This window comes from Meles meles, chromosome 15 (assembly GCF_922984935.1).
Source record: "Meles meles chromosome 15, mMelMel3.1 paternal haplotype, whole genome shotgun sequence".
NCBI lineage: Eukaryota > Metazoa > Chordata > Mammalia > Carnivora > Mustelidae > Meles > Meles meles.
This window is the reverse complement of record NC_060080.1, coordinates 50,095,149-50,116,815: the sequence shown is the minus strand read 5'-3', so window position 1 is coordinate 50,116,815 and position 21,667 is coordinate 50,095,149. Positions and strand designations below refer to the sequence as shown.

General features: G+C 53.9%; 4 protein-coding genes across 8 annotated transcripts; 2 read left to right on the top strand and 2 right to left on the bottom strand.

Annotated features, from left to right (window-relative positions):
• The first annotated feature begins 4,215 nt into the window (after window positions 1–4,215).
• On the top strand, window positions 4,216–6,826 carry TLX2 (T cell leukemia homeobox 2). Its single transcript, XM_045980015.1, has 3 exons — window positions 4,216–5,240; window positions 5,634–5,871; window positions 6,029–6,826. Exons 1-3 carry the CDS (start codon window positions 4,841–4,843, stop codon window positions 6,243–6,245), a joined length of 855 nt encoding a protein of 284 aa, XP_045835971.1. The 5' UTR covers window positions 4,216–4,840; the 3' UTR covers window positions 6,246–6,826.
• Window positions 6,827–7,908: 1,082 nt separating this feature from the next.
• DQX1 (DEAQ-box RNA dependent ATPase 1) lies at window positions 7,909–15,052 on the bottom strand. Of its 3 annotated transcripts, none has more exons than XM_045978838.1 (12): window positions 14,668–15,052; window positions 14,051–14,306; window positions 13,615–13,808; window positions 12,879–13,263; window positions 12,320–12,553; window positions 12,130–12,229; window positions 11,875–12,060; window positions 11,601–11,792; window positions 9,485–9,604; window positions 9,123–9,313; window positions 8,608–8,798; window positions 7,912–8,386 (listed from the first exon to the last, which is right to left on the bottom strand). In XM_045978838.1, exons 2-12 carry the CDS (start codon window positions 14,285–14,287, stop codon window positions 8,230–8,232), a joined length of 2,187 nt encoding a protein of 728 aa, XP_045834794.1. In that variant the 5' UTR covers window positions 14,288–14,306; window positions 14,668–15,052; the 3' UTR covers window positions 7,912–8,229. The 3 variants fall into 3 exon arrangements, with proteins under 3 accessions (XP_045834796.1, XP_045834794.1, XP_045834795.1); XM_045978839.1 differs by having other exon boundaries at window positions 11,875–12,033; XM_045978840.1 differs by lacking the exon at window positions 8,608–8,798 and having other exon boundaries at window positions 7,909–8,386; window positions 11,875–12,229.
• Window positions 15,053–15,185: 133 nt separating this feature from the next.
• Window positions 15,186–18,299, bottom strand: AUP1 (AUP1 lipid droplet regulating VLDL assembly factor). Of its 2 annotated transcripts, XM_045978848.1 has the most exons (12): window positions 18,108–18,296; window positions 17,890–18,027; window positions 17,660–17,810; window positions 17,277–17,461; window positions 16,956–17,028; window positions 16,787–16,860; window positions 16,462–16,528; window positions 16,258–16,360; window positions 16,006–16,125; window positions 15,775–15,890; window positions 15,473–15,591; window positions 15,186–15,363 (listed from the first exon to the last, which is right to left on the bottom strand). In XM_045978848.1, exons 1-12 carry the CDS (start codon window positions 18,155–18,157, stop codon window positions 15,327–15,329), a joined length of 1,233 nt encoding a protein of 410 aa, XP_045834804.1. In that variant the 5' UTR covers window positions 18,158–18,296; the 3' UTR covers window positions 15,186–15,326. The 2 variants fall into 2 exon arrangements, with proteins under 2 accessions (XP_045834804.1, XP_045834805.1); XM_045978849.1 differs by lacking the exon at window positions 15,186–15,363 and having other exon boundaries at window positions 15,512–15,653; window positions 18,108–18,299.
• A 180-nt stretch (window positions 18,300–18,479) lies between these two features.
• HTRA2 (HtrA serine peptidase 2) lies at window positions 18,480–21,667 on the top strand. Of its 2 annotated transcripts, XM_045978846.1 has the most exons (8): window positions 18,482–19,045; window positions 19,145–19,349; window positions 19,439–19,633; window positions 19,845–19,877; window positions 20,112–20,217; window positions 20,367–20,436; window positions 21,131–21,226; window positions 21,334–21,667. In XM_045978846.1, exons 1-8 carry the CDS (start codon window positions 18,540–18,542, stop codon window positions 21,497–21,499), a joined length of 1,377 nt encoding a protein of 458 aa, XP_045834802.1. In that variant the 5' UTR covers window positions 18,482–18,539; the 3' UTR covers window positions 21,500–21,667. The 2 variants fall into 2 exon arrangements, with proteins under 2 accessions (XP_045834803.1, XP_045834802.1); XM_045978847.1 differs by lacking the exon at window positions 20,112–20,217 and having other exon boundaries at window positions 18,480–19,045; window positions 19,845–19,917.

The following is a 21,667-nucleotide window of genomic DNA, read 5'->3' as shown; positions in this document are numbered from 1 at the left end:
AGCAGACATTTTTTTGAAGGGAGGGAGTTACCCTATGAAAGAAACATTTTTGCTCATTTATCTTTGAATAATTGGAGTGGATAAGCAGCAAGAAAATATGAGATTAGTGATTTTTAAATCAACCCCTTCTCACTACAACCACTGCTTACCTCCCCAGTCCAAGATACCATCATCTGTCCTCTGGATGATTGATTGCAGTGGCTTCTGGCCTTCTTTCCTTGCTCCACGTTTCCATATGAATAAAAAGGATATAAGAAAAGTTTTTTGAGTTGATGGATGTGTTTGTTATCTTGATTGTGATGGCTTCATGTGTGTACACATACACTTTTATACACTTTAAACATGTACAGTTTATTGCATGTTAGTTTACCCTAAGAAACTTGTTAAAAAAAATTTTACGGAGCGCCTGGGTGGCTCAGTGGGTTAAAGCTTCTGCCTTCTCGGGTCATAATCCCAGGGTCCTGGGATGGAGCTGAGCATCAGGCTCTCTGCTCAGCAGGGAGCCTGCTTCCCTTCCTCTCTCTGCCTGCTTGTGATCTCTGTCAAATAAATAAATAAATAAAATCTTTTAAAAAAACCACAAAGTTTTAAAATCAGGCATCTTTTCCTTAACCTAATAGCTTCCATTTTCAGAATAAAAGCCCAAGTCCTATAATGCTTCAAGGCCTTGCATGGTCTCTCCAGCCATACTGGACCCCTTACTGTTCCACAGATAACACCAAGATACACTTGCATTATCACCAACTTGAAATGCTCAGATATCTAAACGATTCCTCTCTTCCTCCAAGTTTTTACTCTGTGAGGCCCTCTGTGATCATTTTAGATAAATCAGGACCCCTTTATTTTGTTTTCTTCTTAGCATTTATTATTATTTAATATACGGCTTGTGTTTTACCTGCCTCCCCCAATAGAATATAAGCTTTGTATGGCAGAGATTTTTTTTTTCTTCTGTTGTGTCTGCAGCTCTATTTCCAGTGCCTGGTGTGTGGTAGGAGTTCAATCAAAATTTTCTGGATGAACAACTGAATAAATGTATGTTGTGGTGATGATGGCCTAGATTAGGTTGTATCAGTGGGAATGGGAAGAAATGTATATGAGACATTTCAAAGGGAGGCATAGGAGGGAGTGAGTGAGGAGCTTGGGAGGTGAACACCTCCTCCAGCCTGCTGGACTTTAAGGTGGCTGCAGCAAAGGCAGGTGGAGCTCACCAGAAGGTTAGGACAGAGGGTTGGAACACAACAAGTGTCAGAGCCAAGGATAGAGGTCCCAGAGTTTTCTGAGTGGATATAATAGATGGGACTATTAGAAGAGATAAAACCTTCAGCAGATAATAGAGAGAGGGAAAGCCGAAGTCCGAGCTCTCAGAATGCTCAGTCTTCAGTGGAAAAAGTGAAGTCAGCGGAGAAAAAAATGTAAGCCTTGACCACTGAAGCCTAAGATGTAAAATAAGACAGTATTACAGAAACCAAAAGGGATATTTCAAGAAATAGTTGGTAATCTCCAGAGCAAAATATGTCAGAGAAATCCTTGATAATACACACCGGAGCTCTTTGAAAAAGAGTGTGATAAAGCCAAGTTGTAGTGGATTAAAAGAATAAAGGATAAGGGGCACCTGGCTGGCTCGATCAGTAGAGCCTGCTACTCTTAACCTTGGGGTTGTGAGTTTGAGCCCCACACTGGGTGTAGAATTACCTTAAAATTAAAATTAAAAGAATAAACGATGAGGAAGTAGAGGAAGTGGTTGTGTGGAGTACAAGGGGAAGGAAAAACATAATCTCTCTTGAAGAGTCAGGCAAAGATTTTTGTCCAGGTAAAATACACCTAAGACAGTTGGGGGTAGGAAGGACTAAGCTAATGAGAGAAATGATGATACAGAAGTGGAGACCATCTTATGGGGAAGATACTGCACAAAAAGCAGGAAGGAAGGGACGACACGGGAGCACAGGCTGGGGACATGCCTCTTCCTGTGAAGCTGCAAGTTTGAAGGCCTGAAAACGAAGGTTGGGGACCACATGCACATAGGGGTCCTGTGCCTGGATGGAGGGGCCCTGACCGCCACCTTAGATATAAACTAGCAGGAACCACCTTTTCCAGGGAATCTGGATCAAAGAGCTGGAGACAAGCAGAGGAATTCCTAGGACTGTGGCTGACAGAATTGAATACTCTTTTTTCTTAAAAATACAGCACTCATTTATCTTTTTGTAACTCCCCAGAAGATGTGTATACATTACTGGGTTTGTGACCATTCTCCTCCAAGGGTCAGCTCGGCGATCTCTGCATGGCAGTGCCATCAGCGCTGACCTTAAAAGGCAGGGTGAACTGAAGCAGGTATACAGGTCTTCCTCCCTCACTGATTCATTCAAAAAGGATTTATTCAGCCTGATTGCAGACACACTAGTGCCCAACCTTTCCTCAGAGGCCCACGCACTGGAGTGGGGAAAAGGACTGACAGATTCTTAACCTGCAGGCCAGCGTCTTTACTTACTTTGCTGTCTCCCTAGGCTCTCCGTTCTCATTCCGGGGATCCAGCCCAAGTGGCCTCTGGAGGTTTTCCCTGCCTGAACAGAAGTTTCATGGCCCCTAGTAGCCCCACTTCTCTACTGCTGAGAAAGGGTGCTTGGGCTTCTGTGAGGGACTAGGGGAGGTGATAATGTCTGTCTTTCCTACCAACCCTCCAAGATAACACAGCTACCAAACTGGCAGGAGGACCCCCCCCCCCAGCCCCTCCTTCAGAAGGGGCTATTTGCAGGGTCAGAAAGGGCTGGGGAAATTGGATAGTGGAAGTGGACAAGAATTTGGGGAAGGAAGTCACATATTACTGATGCTGACTGCCTCCCACCTCCATGGTTCACCCCCTTCAGACTGAGCCTTCTGAGAACTTTGAAGGAGGGGGTGGTGGCTTTAGTGGGGAGGTCCATTCCCTTCGTTTTTTTATCTTCCTGCCCAGATGCCCAAATACTGCTTGCAGTTCCCTGGAGAGAAAAGACCCCTCACCCTGCCTCAGGCGCAGGGCTGCAGCCCATCTGCTGGTGAGAAAGGAGGGGCAGTCTTTCCCAAGAGATCCTGGAGAATCAACTGGAAGATCCGTGCACCGAGGGAGACCCATCTACTAGACTTAGAAGGCATTTCGGCTTACACGGGTAGTAAGACGACTGAAGCTGAGCACCAGAGTGGGCTGGGGTCTAGGGGCTAGGGCTGACACAGCAGGGTGGGGTCCTTTGGCCACCACGTATCCAAGGCAGGCCAAGCGGCTCATCCGTGCCCACCCGTCTCGGAATGGTAGGAACACCCCCCCCTCCCTGCGCCCAGTCTCACCGGCTCGGAGGCGCCAGGGCCCCCCCGGGGCCGGGGCGGGCCGGAGAAGGTAATGTAATTCCGACCCAGCTAACCCGATTATGGCGGCCTGCACCGGGCCGGGCGGCGGCGGGGGCGGGCCTAAAGCGCAGGGGCCCGCCGGGCCCGGGTCCCATCCCGGGAAGGACGCAGAGTTCACACACTCCCAGCTCCTGGATCCCCGGCCAGAGGTCACAAGGTCACCGAGCGCCTTCAGTCTTTCCCCACCTCCCATCCCTGACACACTCCAGGCACAGTTTCTGGAGTTGGGTGGGTGAAGGGCCTGTGGAAAATGACGCGGCTGAGGCCGCTGAAGGCTTCAGTGAGGACCCACGTGTCGGCTGTGGCGATTTTGTCCTCTCGCCTTTGAGGGGGAAGTGTTTGAGAATTGACTTCCTAGGCGCAGAGTGGAGCGGCAGAGTCCCGCGTTGGTGGTCCCCTGTGGGGGGCGGAACGCCACCCCCAGGCTCTCATCCGCCTGACTTAGCCTGGGTTGAGCCAATGATACGCTTTACACCGATTTCAGAAAATCGAAATTCTAAAACACAGGGCACCGGTTACTGGGGTTCGGGGAAGCAGGTAGGGCCCCTACGGCAGAGGCCGGGAGGTGCACCAGGGTCGCCGGCTTGGAGTGGTTGCTCCCCGCCCTAGCCCACCAGACGCGCCCGCCACCCCCTTCCCACACCTGTCCTCTTCCCGAGCCTCCAAATCGCCGGCGCCGTTCCCAACCGCTTCCCATCACAGCCAGGAAGCCACAACGAGATTTGGTCTTCGAGGGCACTTAGGCGGGGGCCACAACGAATCTGGGAGTCGGCAAGCAGGACCCATCGCGAGGCGAAAATTGGGGGCTGTGGGAGAAGACACCTGCGAGGAAGCCGGTGAGGCCAAGGAAGCCCAAAGGCGGAGGCCGGCGAGGATGGAGTTGCTGTGCGCATCTCGCCTGACTCAGCGCGCAGCAGCCCTTGCTCCCGCCCCTCCCGTGCTGAGCCTGGTTCCTAACACCCTTGCCACCTCCCCCCTTATCCCCACCATCCCCGCCTGCCAGTTGTCCCGGCGTTTGGCTCAAACAGGCGTCTCTTTCCCTTTAACGGGTACGGCCCCGCCCCTGCCCTACCCCCAGCCCCCACTACCCACCCAGTGCTGATCTGTCAGTCACTGCCCCATCCCCAGCCGGCCAACCCTCTCCACCCCGGACTCGGGCAGAGGCCCTGGCAGCCCAGCGTCCATCTGCGCCTCAGGGACAGCAAGGGCGCTCCTGGGGCCCCCGCCGGTCGCGCTCCCCCGGGATGCGAGTCCCTGCGCCGACGCCCGGCAGAGGCCGGCATGGGCGCGGCTACTCCCCGTGCACAGGGATGAAGCTGTCCCGGGGGCCCCGGAGACCCGCAGCGGCCAGCCCCGCGGGCCCCTGAGGCTGCCGCCCCGAGCGCTCCGCTACTGGGTTCCCAGAGTTGCCTGGGGCGACCTCCTCAACCGCCAAAACTCCTGTGGTCCTCCTTGACCCGGACCCATGGAGCCGGCGGTCCTGGCCTCGCACAACCTCCCGCACCACGAGCCAATCAGCTTTGGCATCGATCAGATCCTGAGCTGCCCGGAACCCCCCGGCAGCGGCCTAGGCCCGGGTCGCGCCGGCCAGGGCCATGGGGAGAGTACAGCGTTTTCGGGTGGATTTCACGCAACCTCAAGCTACGGTCCCGCGGGTTCGCTGGCCCCGCTACCTGGCAGCTCAGGCATGGGCCCAGGCGGCGTGATCCGCGTCCCGGCGCATCGTCCAATGCCAGTGCCTCCGCCAGCGGGAAGCGCGCCAGCAGTGCCTGGACCCTCGGGCTTGGGCGGAGCCGGGGGCCTAGCCGGACTCACCTTCCCTTGGATGGACAGCGGCCGCCGCTTTGCCAAGGACCGGCTCACGGGTGAGATTGCCCGACCCTCCAGCGTCCAGCCCCACATTGACCCCTTTTTCTCATCTTTGATCCTTCTGCTCGGACTCAAGTTCCCCGTACGCTCCCCGCCCGGATCGTCCCAGGGGATCCTCCCCCAACATGTTTCTCTTGGTCCTGATGCTCAGAGAGGCAATGGGGAGGGAGCTGCCGTCGATGTCCGCGCCCTCCTTTGCAGCCCACTGTCCACACTGCGGGTAGGGCAGGGTGAAGTTCCGGGGGCTGTCTCTTCCTCACCCAAGGGGGAGGGCCATTTCTTCCGAGGCCCTTTCTTGTCTGGAGGCCTTTGCTGGGATGGCGCCCGGCTTCGGATACCTGGAAGGGCCGCCCTGAAAACCCTGCCCTGTTTCTTCTTCCCTCTTGTAGCTGCACTCTCGCCCTTCTCCGGGACTCGGCGCATAGGCCACCCCTACCAAAACCGGACCCCCCCGAAGCGGAAGAAGCCGCGCACGTCCTTCTCCCGCTCACAGGTGCTGGAGCTGGAGCGGCGCTTCCTGCGCCAGAAGTACTTGGCCTCGGCGGAGAGGGCAGCTCTGGCTAAGGCCCTGCGCATGACCGACGCACAGGTCAAGACTTGGTTCCAGAACCGGCGCACCAAGTGGCGGTGAGGCTTGGGGCGAGCGAGGGCTCACGGGAGGCGTCAAGTGGTGGCGCGGCGCGGGGCTGGGGAGGAACCGCGGGCCCGGCCGGTGACGAGGCGCGGGGTGGGCGCGGGGTAGGCGAGAGCCGGCCTAGCTGACCCCGCGTTTCCGCTCGCCTAGACGCCAGACGGCGGAGGAGCGCGAGGCGGAGCGGCACCGCGCAGGCCGGCTGCTCCTGCACCTGCAGCAGGATGCCCTACCGCGGCCTCTGCGGCCGCCGCTGCCCCCGGACCCACTCTGCCTGCACAACTCGTCGCTCTTCGCGCTGCAGAACTTGCAGCCCTGGGCCGAGGACAACAAGGTGGCTTCCGTGTCCGGGCTCGCCTCGGTGGTGTGAGCGACGCCTGCCCCACGGGCCGAGAGCTCTCTAACGGACTGAGGCGCCGCGCAGAGCGCCCGGCCCAGGACCATGGAGCGCGCGGCTGCCCACGCCGTGGTGCCGTGGTGCCGTGGTAGCGGAGCTGGTGAGGAGGAGCTGGCTTTGAGGCTGTCGTCGAGGGCTCCACGGCCGCCGCGGGCTCTCAGGCTTGCGTTTGTGCCGCGCGTTTAGACGTGGCCTTTCCCGCCATTTCCCACTTAACTGCGGTCGCACCGCAGCTGGAACCCGAGGAGCCCAGGAGGCGGGACTTGCGGTATGGTAGCCAATGAGGTGAGGGGAGGGGGCGGGCTGGCCAATGGGAGCTGCTCTCCCGAGGACTTTGGATTTTTCGGAGGGTGGGTTCAAGCTGGGGTTCTGGACCCACAGAGCAGGCTAAAGGTGGTGCTGGGAAGGGACCGCGGCAGCTCGCACGGCCTGGGTCTGTAGCAAAGGTGCGAAGGAAGGAAGACACCAGTGACAGCGGAATAATGGAAGAGGAGCTGGAGGGCAAGGGTCTGACTGTGACAGGAACCAGAGGGTTATCCACACTGGGCATCTCATTCAACTGTAAAATAATCGCTAAGGATACCTTTCTGACTTTGAATCTCATGTTGTATGTGTTCAACCTGCTGACTCTCCCTCCTCCTTGAGCCTCAAAACACACCTGGGTGGCAGGCAAGCTGGATACTAACACACCCGACGAAACAGAGAATCTGGGAACACTAATACAGCTCTAGTCTCCCGTGGGGAGAGACAGGGGAAACGGGGAGGCAGTGGATAAAATTAATGGACCCCGTGGAGTTAGGGTGAGCAGATTTTGGCAAATAACTAGGACTATCCAAGAAGAATCAAAGATAATTCCAGGGTTGGAGATGTAGAGGATGGGGAGACAAATGGTGTTGTGGATAATGAAGGGGAAATTGAAAGATTAGAACAAGATAACTACAGGCAAAACTGAACGCCAGACCTAAAAAGAATACATTCTGGAAAAGTGCTTTTGGGGCAGGTTGGGTGACATCCACATAGGGGTGGAGATAGATGGAATAATGAGAACAGATGGACTCTCCAAGGGAAGACACTCTGAGGTGAGAAACAGAGTTCTGAAGATTAAATCTTTCTTTCCACCAATTTCTACAAACACATTTACAATGTACAAGATGATGGAAGATATCACAATTAATAATTTAAAGGAAGAAAAGGGAAAAGAGTACCCAGCTGGGAAAAAAGGAAAGCATGATGTCTCTGAAGTTGTTAGAAAAGCTTCAGCATGCTGGTGGGCTAGGGGCTGCTGGGAAGCCTGTTGGTGGAAAATTGAAAGTTGGGGGATGGCTTCAATACCCTTGAGGTTTAAGAAGGAGCTGGATCTAAGTTGTATGTGGAAAACAGGGAAGATTTTGTCTGATTTCTTATAGCGCTTTCATTCTTCTTCCCAGGTAGGTGGGAGCAAGATAAAGGCAAGTAAGCTTCGGGCAGGGTCAGACCATCTGTACGCAAACTACACATTTTCTGGGTTAGTGACAGCTAGGTCATTTATACCGCAAAGGGTTGCCCACAGGTGGGGGACCAGGCAAGAGGATGTTGTTGGGGGTAGTTGGATGATACTGCGTCATCTCTAACTCATGGATCCTGTATGTGCTGCTGCAGAATCAGACTCAAATTTGGCACCACAGAGAAAGAACTTTTATAGATCAAAATGAAGTACACAGAGATGGGTTTGGCATAAGTTGGGGGTTCAGGGGGTACATCAGTCATTCTCCAATAAATAGAAGGCGGCTAAGGAAAGGGTCCAAACTTACGTATACTGTGGCTTATCCAATCTCCTCTATTCTCAGTCCACCATTTCTTGAGACTCAGGTTCTAGGATTTACATTTGACCCTAACCTTTGGTTACCTTAGTGCTAGCCTGAGAGAGAGGAGAAGAGAGAGGACCTTCAGATGAGCTCAGTTCCATTCCTTAGGCAGGTCACTGCAGGACACAGGCATCTCCAAACTCTTGGGTGGAGGAAGATTCACTCTCTACTGAAGAATCTGCCATTTCTTCTCTCAGCTGATTCAAGAGGTCTCTGCTCTCGCTGGGAGGCAAGTTACTCAGGAAGTATGGAGGGGCCAACTCTACCAGCCTGACAGAGAGAGTCATAATTAGATGATTTCTGTACCCTCTCTTATAATGCAGATTCTTAAACTTCTTCCCATTCCTTCCACAAACGCTGTGCCCTCGAATCATATGTTACTACAGACTACTAAGATATCCTCTTCTCCTTAAGGCTCTCTAACTCCCCAGCCATAATTTTGGCCCCAATAAGAGGAATAGGCAATGTAAGAGGGGCATCAGGGAACTCACATCTGTGGTTGAATCTCAGAAACAATGGAAAGGCAGTTGTCTTTGGAAATGGAGAAAGTGTGGTAAAGAACCCATGGCGGGGGTCTGGTTGGAGACCTGCGGCTTCGGTAGCAGCAGTATGGGGAGAGCTGGGCCACGTGCTTATGGGTCAGGAGCAGATAATTTCCAGTCCCGTCTGTGTCTCGAGCCACCTCATTGAAAAGCAAAGACAGTGGAGGAGTAAGTGAGGGAGAAGAGGAAGGCAGTAGAAAAAAGAAAAGGGGAGGGGCTGAGAAAGAATTAGGAAGGGCTGTGAGAGTATTAAAAGTAAAGCACCATCTCTAGGTGTTAGAGTCCCTGCCATATGGCATTTCCCATAGGCCCCTATATCCCAACACCTCAAAGGAAGTTTCTCCTCGTTCTCAAAAGTCTTTTGAACAGTCACCCAGACCCCAGTTTCAGAGGTGGCATATCAATTTTTGGTCCCCCTGCTTTCTCCTCCTTTTATGACCTTCGCCCCAACTCTTTCCCCTAACCTTAAGGAAGTATCCTGACAGCAGTGCTTTCTGAAGGTCTCTGCGATTCTGCTCAGAGCCAAAGGCTGGCTGGGACAGTGGAAGCTCAATTTGTTGCATGAGTTCTAGGAGGTCACCTCGAAGTTTCTGGGCTTGGCACAATGCTGCCCAGTTTAGCCCCCGAGCCTGGCACCAAGCCTTGTCTGCTCCACCTACAAAAGGAAAGGGAACAGCTACAGCTGCGAAGAGTCCCCCAAGAGAACCCAGCCCTTGACCGAAGGGCCTCCTCCTCCTGGGCATAGAGATTTGCAGCTGGTTGCACACCATTTCCCCTCTTTGGAAAATCTGGGATTTTATAAGAAGATGCAGAGTGGGCTACTCACTCTGTATAAAGGCTTCGTACACCTGGATCAGAGAACTGTGATCACCATCTGTATGTTCCAGGGCCCGACGCAAGGCAGCTTCTTCTGCAGAGAGTGGAGGATGGGTGAACCCAGGAGCAGCTGGAGAAGAAGAGAGGAAGGTCATTTTGGGGAATGAGAAAGGACAGCAGTACAGAAGGGTTAAAAGGTAGCAAGTGTCACTTTGGGAAATGTATTCAAGATATTGATAACTTTCTAGGTGCTCTGCACTTTATTAGACATTGAGGATAAATAAATGAAAGACAATCTCTACCCCAAATAGCTTAGAGTCTGGTGAGAGAGATAAGCAAACCTGATCAGTACAACAGGTGTGTGGGCCAATATTTGAAGTTCATTTTTTAAGATTTTATTTATTTATTTGTCAGAGAGAGCACAAGCAGGGGGAGTAGCCAGCAGAGGGAGAAGCAGGCTCCCCACTGAGCAAGGAGCCTAGTGTGGGACTTGAAACCAGGACGGTAAGATCATGACTTGAGCCGAAGGCAGATGCTTAGCCAACTGAGCCACCCAGGCATCCCAATATTTGAAGTTTTGTTAGGAATTAGCTCAACAGAGAAGGGGCAGAGAGAATCTTAACTGTGCACATGGCAAAGCACAGAAATTAGTAGTATGGCCTGCTGGAGACCTGCACGCACCGAGTAAGGCTAGGGGGAATGGCATGTGTGGCAGACTGGCAGGAGAGAAAGCTGGAGAGGCAGGTATGGGCCAGGTCATGAGAGGCTGGATGTGCTGTGCCAATGAGTTTGCATTCTTTCCAGAAGATAGAGAATAGCTGTTGAAAAGAGTTTTGAGGGAAGAGAGTCCAAGTGTTTAAAGTTTACTTGAAAACATAGGAGGCTAAAGGGATCCATGCTGAGTGGTGGTGAGGATCTAACATTGGCATTGCTAGTGAGTGTTGAGACAAATAGATGAATTTTAAAAACATTTTGGAGATAAAAATGAAAGAACCTGGGGAAAGATGAGTCTAGAATAATGGTAGAGGAGCTGCAGAGATGTGGCATGATTTGGTGGTGGTGTAGAGCGAACAGTTTAAGCAAGTGCTTGACTTCAGTTCCTGGCTGGGACACTGTGGTCAATTCTGATAGAAATGTCCATTAGGCATCTGATATATAAGTCTAAGATTCAGAAAAATGGTATTGGCAGGGAGGTAGAAGGATTGGAAATTTTAAGTGTAAAGATGGCTGTGCACGAACTTACTCAGAGAGCTCAAGGAACGAGAAGGCAAAAGGTGCAAGGATGGAACTCTGAGGTCCGATTTACAGCAGAGGAGCAGAGGACAAAGAGCCAGGGAAGACAGGAAGGGAATTGCTGGACAGCCAGAGAAGCAGGATTAAAACCTGGCAGAGCGAGTCACAGAGGTTTAGGGAGGCAGCAGTTCCTTTGTTTGTTCCCTCCTTCCTGCCTCCCTCCCTCCCTCCCTTCTTTCTTTTTAAGATTTTATTTATTTGACAGAGACAGCGAGAGAGGGAACACAAGCTGGGGGATTGGGAGAGGGAGAAGCAGGCTTCCCGCTGAGCAGGGAGTCTGATGTGGGGCTTGATCCCAGGACCCCAGGCTCATGACCAGAGCCAAAGGCAGATGCTTAACGACGGAGCCACCTAGGTGCTGAGGGGGCAGTTTCAAGGCAGGAGTGGTTGGCATTTTCAAGTGTTAGAAGGTCATAAGGAATAAGGACTCAGAAGTATTCAGGGGGTTCAGCCTCCGTGGGGGTGGGGGGCGGTCCCGGCTGAGCTGTGAGATTTGTCAGTGCTGTTGTGTGCCGATGGCTGTGATGCAGTGGGCGGGGACACCCGGGGGCCTGGGGTAGTGATGATTCTGTACGGTTGCAGGGGAGTAGAGGGTGGAGGGAGAGGAGTGTGGAGGTCTAGTAATAACAGGAGAGATTTACGCACCTTGGAGGCAAGAACCAGCGTTGGGAGGAGGCTAAGGAGACAGGAGAGGGCTAAGTGGTTAGGGCTGGTTTTGTGGCACTGCAAGGGGAGCAGAGGGGCAAGAGCTGGCATTTGGAGCACCAGAACACCAGAAAGGGCTGAGAAGGGCTGAAGTGGTGGCAGGAGCCAGAGAGAGAAGTGATTCATACCAGTGAGCATGGCAGCAAGGGTGAGCATCTCGTCTACACAGTCAAACTCGCAGGAGGCCAGCAGAGCTTTGGCCAGCTCGGGGGGCAATGGGAACTCTGACAGGATGACCCCCAGGTCTGACAGGTTCCCATCATCATCCAGGGCTGCCAAGTAGTCCAGGTCTTCCAGGGCCTGCATCAGGGCTTCTGGAGCTGGTGAAGAAAGAGGGCTGAGCGGGCAGTGAGTATCAGAGCCTGGAGGTCAGACAGCAGGACCTGGGGGGTGGGTGCTCACCAGGCCGGTCCAGGAAGTGACACTCCCCAGGCTCTGCAATCTGTCTCCTCTTTAGAAGTAATACCACGGGACTCAGATTCTCCTCACATATCCTGGCTGTGGGCAGCAGGGGTGCCTCTAGTTCTAGGAAGGACTTAGGGTACAGGCAGAGGCAGGACCCTGAGGGGAGAAAGACCTGGGAAAGACCTGCAGATTTCTTGGGTTTGCATGTGGGGATTCTTTTCATTTTGATCTCAGTAGGGCAAAGGCTCTTACCTGGTGGGAGCCCTCTTGCCCGCAGTCTTCTTGCCTCTGCTTGACACTTGCTGATTGGTCTCAACACTTGGGATTCTGCTCGAATCTGAGGACTGTACACCTGTCACCGCCCCCCCAACCAAGGCCAAGACAGATCAGAGTGGGCCACTTCTATCCTCAGCCCCCACATCCCCTCATCTCTCTCACTCACACTTCGAAGCTCCAATCCTGAGTCAATGACATGTCGGATGGAAGGGAGGGAGAAGGAGAAGTCAGCCAGCCAGTGAGTGACCACGACCTTTCGGGCACCCAATTCTGTGTCCTCGTACACAGCCTGAATGGCTGGGCCACATCCGGGGTGAAGGGGCAGCACCTGTGGTGGAGGACCCCTGAGAGCCAAGGGCCCCACCTCCCTGGACAAGGATTCACAGCACAGCAAAATTTCCTGAAGGGAGGGGTGGGGCATTAAGGCAGTTCTCACCTTTTTGGTGACAAACCCCTTTGAAAAAACTGATGAAAGCTATGGTTTTTCACTCTGGAAAAATGTACATAAAGTTGTCAAAATTTTAGGAATTCACTGAGCCATAGTCTCTGCGTTAGATGGGTGGTAGACCTCTTTACCCCCAAATCCTTCAGTTTTTCCCAAGGGCTCCAACATAGTAAATACTACAACTTCAATGTTCCTAATAAGCATTGCTCCAACCCCACCCCCCTCCCCCAGGAAAGGAAGGCAGTATCCGTGAGGACCTCCTTCTGCAGCCCATTTTTACCTCCTCACTGGGCAGGTACACCAGCACATCTCCTGGAGCCTCCTTCGTACACAATTCAATCACAGCTTGGCAGGCAGCTTCCACTTGATCGGTAGGGACAGTGTCCCTGTATACAGGTGTGGGACACGTGCCAGGCCGTCTGGGTACATGCACAGTAGGCGGGTTGCCCCAGAAGGCTTGGAGCTTGGGTTCAAGGGCAGGGTCAGTAACCACAACCACTCTTGAGCCCCCTGGAAGGTTTCCCAGCCTGGCATTTCGCAGGAGCCCCTGGAGCAGGTCTGAGGCCACTGACCGCTCCTGGGCCTCATCCAGCACCAGCACGCCCCAGGCTCCTGTGCCCCGGGTTGAGGCTACCTCCTGCAGAAGCAGCCCGTCCCAGCAGAACCTGTTGACATTGGCAGTAGGCAGAGGAGTCAGGGTGGACACTAAACAGCTCCAGAACCCCAGGGGAACATCTGCCTGGGGGCCTAGATTTTGATAGCAAGGTCAGAAAAAAAGATCTTGTAAACCTGCATTGAGACCCACAACCTCACTGATGATGGTTTTCGAAAGCTGTACTCCAGTTGGGCAGGTGAGGCCCCTGACTGGAGTTAAGGACTTAATTCAGCATTGTGTTGTGCATGATCTAAAGGGTAACATGGGCTGAGGGAGCATTGGGTGAGGTGTCAGAGGTCTGGGCTTGTTTCTGCTGGGTGAGGGAAATCAGATTTGGGTCAGGCCTGCCAAGAGGCCTCACCTGAGCAGGGTGTCTGGCCCTGTGCAGTCCTCTTGGGGAATGCTGTATCCAACCTCATGACCCAGGGTTAGGTCCATCTCATCGGCAACCCGTATGGCCAGGCTCAGGGCTGCCAGAGGGTGGGGCTGAGTGACAGTCACTCGGCCTTCCTGGAACCCCCTGGCCAGTGCAAACTCTGCACACCACTGAGGGATCTGGGGTAGGAACAGGAAAGGACAGCAGTCAGCGAGATGCTGGACTTCAGTCAGAAGTACAGGGGAGCTGTGGCCATTCTCATTTGGAGAGTCCTCTGGTCCTTCAACAGCCCCCCCCCAGTCTAACCCAGTCTCCCTTTGACCACTCCCCTGGAACCCCAAGCAGCCTAATCCCCACCTTGCCAGGGGAAGGACCAGTTCTCTAGTCCCTCCCTTTGTCTACTCCCAGAATCTCCCCCCACCTGGGTGCTCTTGCCAGAGCCAGGCTCTCCAGACACCAGCACCACTCCACCGGGGCTACTCTCCAACTGCTCCAAGAAGATAAAGCGAGCAGCCCAGATGGGTAAGGCTCGGCGCTGCTCAAGCAGCTCGTAGTAGCGGGAAGAGAAAGGGAGCCCGTCAAAGGGGTTCACAGCCAATTCAGAATCCCCGGGGTTTGGGCCAGACTCTTCTGCCAGCCCAAGATGCTGAGAGGCCATGGTAGCTGAGTGGTAGTACCTACAGAAGGCAGGGCAGTGATTAAGGTCTTGTATTAGATGACTGACACCAACTTCCCACCCTTGATCCCTAACCTGTACCCTCTGGCAGTAATGCGCTGGGGTCCATCCTTCCCAGCATTTCTTGCCTGCCAGGAAACAGTGGAGACTTGAGTCTGAAAGTGAGGGACGATCAGAAGTGGACTATTAACCTGTTAGTCAGGTAGTAAAAATCCTGTGACTAACACAGGGGGCCTCCAGGGCAGCAGGAATTATGGTAACCTGTGGGAGGTCCTGAGGGGAAAAGCCTAAAGAGATAAAGAATAGGAGAAGGGAGAGGGTAGGAACTGGGGAGCAGGGCCACAAGGATCCTGGATTCAAACCTGCTTGCAGCTCTGAGACGTGTCACAACGGCAGCCAGGTCCAGACCCACCCAGCCAGTCACCACCAACCCAGAACAGAGTGAAGTACAAAGGTAAATTCCGGCTCCACCCTGGGGCTTGGCTTAAATAGGAATCCTTAAGCCTGGTTTTGGGGTGTGGCCATTTGCTCCACCTTATTTAATCTGTCAGAAGCCTATTGAAAACAGGTTCCAGATCCCACACCCAGCATGTGTATGCTATAGTGTACATTGTGTGTGTTTGTGAAAGGCATCTTGGGACTTGTAGTTTTGCAGCTGTGTCTTCACAAAACTGGGCTGAACACCCAAGCTAGGGTCCAGCTGCTGCTGGTCTTCAGTTCAGTTACACTTCCATAGTATATCACTCATTTCTTGACACGAAGGGGTGATTTCAACCACTTCTCACAAACCCACAAAGGGGCTCTCACCGCTGTTCCCCCCCAACCAGGGGAAAAGGAACCTGCTCAGTGGGCTTTTGAGCCCCAGAGAGGCAACAGAGACTTGAGTGAAAACCCTGAATTTAATGTGATTTTGGGGGGAGCCCCATCCCTCCCTTTTTACCACCCACCCTTCCAGCCAGTTGTAAGTTGGGTGAGGGCTGCCCCCAGTCTCCGTCCTGCGGCTCTGGGTGCCATCCTGTGCTCAGTCAGCCTCCTGGGCCTGTCTCTCTGTGAATCTCCTGCGAGACATAGGAAGAAGACATTGTGTGGGCTTTGCCACATTAGCCCTATAATTAGCTCTCTTCTCCAGCCTGCCCCTTCCTACCCACTGTCCTCTAAGCCCCTCACCTTCTCGCATATTCATAGAGTGCCTGCTTGCGCTCCTGTAGGCTCTCCTGCCGGGCCCAGGAGGACTTGGCAAATGTGAGGGCTGTGGGCTGAGGGGTCACCGGGCCAGAGCTGGGGAACTGAGGTGATCACAATGTCAGAGGGCTTGCGAAGTCATCATCATTAAACACGCATCGAACGCCTACTTTGCAAGAGAGGCATTGTGCTAGGGTCTCAGGATCAAAAGAGACATCAAGGATAGGGAGTATGTAGACTGCCCATCCCAGCCCTAGTCCTGGACCTAACCATTTCCTGGGTCTCACCTTGGGGGCGCAGGCTGTGGGAAGGGACTGGGTCCCTTCAGTGATATCTTCAGGCATGAACGCTACAGCTCCCTCAAGCAGATTAGTGATGGTCAAGTCTACACAGCCAGTTCTAGCTGGGGAGAAGGGAAGAGAGAAGAAGGGAGTCTGTTTCCCTGCTCACCTTCTCCCCTCACCACCCACTTTTCCTCTCTGCGTCTGTCTCCTGTGTGAGGCTACCCTTTCCCATACCCAGGTCTCTCTGGATGACGCCCAGTGGCACATGGGGTAAAACCTCCTTGACTCTCTGAGCCAGAGTTGCCAGCTGCACATCAGGAGAAGGGCCAGGGGAGGGAGGGAAAGAAGACTGGGCTGCAAAAAAGAAATCCGAAACATGGTGAGTGGAGAACTGGGAGGAAGGAGAGGCTGACTAGCACAGGAATAGGAAGGGAATCACAACAGGCTGAGAAAACCCAAACAACTTTGTGTATAAAGACTACACACCTGACTGAGGGCGCAATCTGGGGTGTCTCTGTCGTTTCATGTGCTCTGCTTTGTCTGCTGGAGTGAGTCGTGTCCCTGTCTGGCCCAATTCTTTGGCCACCAGCTAGGGAGAATTGGAAGGTTGGAATTGTCAAGGTCTCAAGACTTCTTCTCCCTACTCTTAAAGAAAAACCCCACCTCCACCCTGCCTGTGTGCCCTACCACCTGTTGTACACGGAGGGCAAACTCCTCATTCCCCTCCCCCAGCTGGCGATGAACAGGAGGGAGCCATCTGCAAAAAAAAAAAAAAAAAAGAAAGAAAAAATCCAGGACCATGTTGTGTATGCCTGGGGTAGAGGCTGTCACCCTCTCCCTACTTTGCTACTTCTCATGTAACAGTTGTAATCAGGGTGGGAAAACAGTACACACTTTGTATTGCCTCTGTGATAGAACCCTGAAACTAAGATCTGCAAATGGACAGGGAAGAGACAACCTCCCTGACCTTGAGGTGAGCTTCTCCCAGCCACCAAAAAGTGAAGACAGTTAATACCTTACTTGATACACCGTGAAAGGAACGAAAAGTGACCACAGCAGTTCTGAGACCCAGGAGGCATCGGACACCGTCTGAAGGGAGGGCATGAAGTGCGGTCTAAGCCTGGGCCAGGAGTGGGAAACTTACCCTCCAAGCCCCAGAGATTTCCTGTCCAACACACACTCACCACAGAGACTAGGGGTCTCTGGACTCGCAGGGTAAGAGGTTGTACCACATCCTGAATAGAAAATGGCCAGGAACTGGAAGATGGAAGAGAGAATAGGATGGGATTCTAGTCAGCCGGTCAGCACCTGACTCAGAACAGAAAACTGTCAAACTGTACGAGTAGATAAATGAGAAATAAAGAGGTATAAGAGGAAAAGAACTAAAAGCGAACAGAAAAGAAATCAACTAGGAGGTAAGAGGTAGGGCTGAAAATTGTGAAAACTCAAGGGCCCCCAAGCTTCACCACCTACCCAGCTGGAGACCCATACCTGTGCTCACTCACCTGAAACGCAGGAGCCCCTCCCGGCCATTGGTGGCCTCTTCCTCAGGGAATAGCAGCAGAGGGGTGGGGGGAAGCCTCGTGGAAGCACAGAATCTCTTGAGTGACTCCACCAACTCCCCCCGCCCATCCATCTCCATGAAGCCTCGAGACCAGCACACAAAACTTGGGGGACTATTGAGTAGAGGCTGGGAATCGAGAAGAGAGAAGGCAAGAAAAGAACATTGGGAAGTGAGAAAAACTGACATGTGGGGGTAGAGAAGTGGGATTAGGGGTAAGGCTCAGTATTTCGTGGTCCCCAAGGGAAACGCGGGCGGGCAAAGGGGAGCCTCGGGCTGGGTCCCAGGGAACCGCCCCTGGAGCTCTCGGCCTCGCCCCCCACTCACGGTGCTACAGCTGGTGAGCAAGTTGACTATGTTATGGTCGAAAGGCGTCACGTGGTTGGAAATGAGGACCCTGACGCGGTGATCCCGGAGTCCGGAGTCCTCCTGCCGGGCCACGAGCCCCAGCACCGCACACATGGTCCGCACCACGAACCTGGGGAAGCAGGCAGTGGTGACTTGACGGCCTCGGGCCGGGCCCAACCCAGACCCTCCCGAGACCCCTGGGTCCTTACCTGCGAAGGACACTGTCTGGCAGAGCGCAGCTGACCAGGAAGACGTGGATCCCAAGAAAGAGGCGCAAGACGAGGAGGCAGAACCCGACTGGAGCGTAGAGCAGCAGCGCGAGGAGCAGGAAGCCGTCACCCGGGAGCCTGGGGGCGAAAGGCGGGGTGATCGGGCGCCGAAGGCCGAGTGGACGCGGGAGTCGGCCTCTTTCCGCCAGGGCTCTTACCGGTGCGAGTCAAAGAGCCGCTCCGGCCCCAGCGCGGGGGAAGGATCCATCGCTGCTACTTTAGGACCGTCCGGCCGCCGCCGCAGCCGCCGCCATCTTCGCGCCCCGCCGCAGGGGCTCCTGGGAAGGCGGAGTCTTCGGGCATCCGCCCAGGGTGCCGGCACCCGAAGTCTTGAGGAACCCCGGAAGGGTTAGCGGTCCCAGCATGCCTCGCGGCCCCTTGGGCCACCTCATAACTCGTGTCCCGCGGGGACCACAATTCCCGGCATTCGCGCGGCGGGGGCGGAGTCGGCCTCCTGGAATCCTGGGTCCCGGCGTGCACTTCTGGAGGACTTCAGGTACCGGCGTGCCCCGCGTCCCTCTGTCCGCCAGCTCGCGTCCAGGGCACCGCCTCTGTGTAGGGCGGGCGAGAAGGCAGCCGAGGCGGAGCGGATGGCTGCACTGAGGGCGGGGCGGGGTGCAGGCTGGAGCCTCGGGGGATGGCGGGCTTTGTGGGGGGTTCGCTGGGGGAAGGGACCCCTGTTGACCCCTGACCTCCGGGCCTTGCTGACGTCAGGAACTCCTGACCCTCGGGCCCGAGTGACTTATGGGACCCCCAGTCTCCGGGCCCGGTTGTCTGTGGGGGTCCCTGAACCACGGACGTGTTTGACGTCGGGGACTTCGGATTCCCGAGCACGGCTGACTGCAGGGACCCCAGATCCCAGGACCCGGGAGGTCTCAGGGACCCCAGGAACACGTTCGCGCGTATGGCTGGCGGTGGCGCTGGGCGCTGGGGGGGCAGTGCTGTTGTTATTGTGGGGCGGGGGTCGGGGTCCCCCAGCGGTCCTCGCCTCGGTCCTTGGCCCGCCGCCCACCTCTCCCCGGAGCCAGTACAACTTCATCGCAGACGTGGTGGAGAAGACAGCACCTGCCGTGGTTTATATCGAGATCTTAGGCCGGTAACGGTGGGGAAGAGCAGAAGGCACCCAAGCCGCGGGCTATAGGGCGGGCAAGCAGGGGTCTGAGCCTTCTTACATCCTTGCTTTCCCCCATCCCAGGCACCCTTTCTCGGGCCGCGAAGTCCCTATCTCAAATGGCTCAGGATTTGTGGTGGCTGCCGACGGGCTCATCGTAACCAACGCTCATGTGGTGGCTGATCGGCGCCGGGTCCGTGTGAGGCTGCTTAGCGGCGACACGTATGAGGCCATGGTCACAGCTGTGGATCCTGTGGCAGACATTGCCACGCTGAGGATTCAGACGAAGGTGGGGGTCTGGGCGGGCTGGGGCTGATTGAAGCTGTGAATTTGCTCACATCTCCGTGTGACAGGTCTGTTATATCCATTCTCCCTCAGGAGCCTCTCCCCACACTACCCCTGGGACGCTCAGCCGATGTCCGGCAAGGGGAGTTTGTTGTTGCCATGGGAAGTCCTTTTGCACTGCAGAACACGATCACTTCTGGCATTGTCAGCTCTGCTCAGCGTCCAGCCAGAGACCTGGGCCTCCCCCAAACCAATGTGGAATACATCCAGACTGATGCAGCTATTGATGTGCGTTCTGACATAAGAAAAATGAAAACTAGGTTGGGGGCTGGGGGTGAGGCTGTGGGGTGCAGGCACCAACTGTGATAGATGGTGCATGAGCCTATATACAGAGGTTGGGCTGGGAAAGGAGAGAATTTGGAGAAAATGCCTACAACCTGGTCATGCTCCCAAGCATAGAGTCCCTGGATTTCTTCCATATTTTCTCCTTGTCCTGCAGTTTGGAAACTCTGGAGGTCCTCTGGTTAACCTGGTGAGTGGGACACCCTTCTTTCCAAGAATCCCTGCCCCAGGTCAGTGTGAGAAGGGGTGTGCTTCCCCTAATTCAGTGATGTTTGGTTAAGTTTCTGAGCAGTGTCCTGTTGGCTATCTCCCAAAATCCAACCAGGTCTCCCCAGCTCCCCAGTACTCCCTGCTACTCTTGTTCAGGTATCCCCATCTCCTAATAGGTGTCTGGGCTAGGGAATAGTGGGCTGTATCCCTGCAGGATGGGGAGGTGATCGGAGTGAATACCATGAAGGTCACAGCTGGAATCTCCTTTGCCATCCCTTCTGATCGCCTTCGGGAATTTCTGCATCGTGGGGAAAAGAAGAGTGAGCCTGTCTTGGGATGGGGGTGGGAATTCCTTTAAGTAGTGGGAGGGGCATTCACTGGGCTTTGCTTGGGGGGTGGTCTACTGGGAGGAAAGGGTGGTGGAAGGAAGGAGTTAGCTGGGTGAGGCTCATTTGTCCCTCTATCACAGATTCCTGGTTTGGAATCAGTGGGTCCCAGCGCCGCTACATTGGGGTGATGATGCTGACCCTGACTCCCAGGTATGAGCTTTAGGTGCAGTGACCTGTAGGACCACTAGTGTATTCAGTTGTGGGCAGCTGGCACTTCTGTTGAGATTTGTTCTCAATTTTATGTTTATCTAAGATAAGTTGCCTCACACTTGGGGCTATCAGAAGAGCTGTTCTCTCTCATGATCTTGACTTTCTCACTCCAGTCCATTTTGTACACCTGCTACCAGATGGATTTCATCCTATTACTGCTTTGATTTAAAAACTTCAATCCATTAACAGGGTGTTTAGTGGCCATTTTCCATTTGTCTCCAATTTAACCATCCAGATATGGCTTCTTACATGAATATATTCTATTCCAGCCAACCTGATTTCCTACTCCCGTGGTTTTATTTATGTCATTCTTACTTTATATAGTTAAATACCAGAATCATTCTTCTAAGCTCAGCTTAAGTTCTACTCTCTCTTTAAAGTTTCTCTCAGGATTCTAGAACGACATTAGTGTTATTGATTTAATACTATGTATCACTTGGAATTAGTTACCTTTTATATACATGTCCCACTTCCTAACTTCCAGAAGGCAGAGAGCCAGGTGCCTTTGTATCCAGAGTATCTAGTGCATGGCCTTGTCCATGCAGTTGTCAGTGTGTTGATGCGAGATTTGAGGTGAACACAAGATGGGGAGAGTGCCTTGGTGTGGTTAACAGAGTGATCTCTGTCCTTTCAGCATCCTTGCTGAACTACAGCTCCGAGAACCCAGCTTTCCTGATGTTCAGCATGGTGTGCTCATCCATAAAGTCATCCTGGACTCCCCGGCACACCGGTGAGGGAGGGACTGCGCTGTGAGGTGGGGATGGGTGAGGTGTGCATGTGCCCTTGACCTGGGCTGTCTATTCCCTCCTTTCTTTCTCTGTCCATCTTTCACCATAGGGCTGGTCTACGGCCAGGTGATGTGATCTTGGCCATTGGGGAGCAGCTGGTACAAAACGCTGAAGATATTTATGAAGCTGTTCGAACCCAATCCCAGCTGGCAGTGCGCATCCGGCGGGGACCGGAAACATTGACCTTATACGTGACCCCCGAAGTCACAGAATGAGTGGGTCAGCAGGCGTATGAGTCTCCTGCTCTGATTTCCACCTTGCTTTCTTGGCCTAGGCTCTGAGGGTACCTGGACAGAGGATTAAATGAACCAGTGGGGGGCAGGTCCCTCCAACCACCAGCACCAATCCCTGGGCTCTGAGGAATCATAAAAATGCTTTTTATA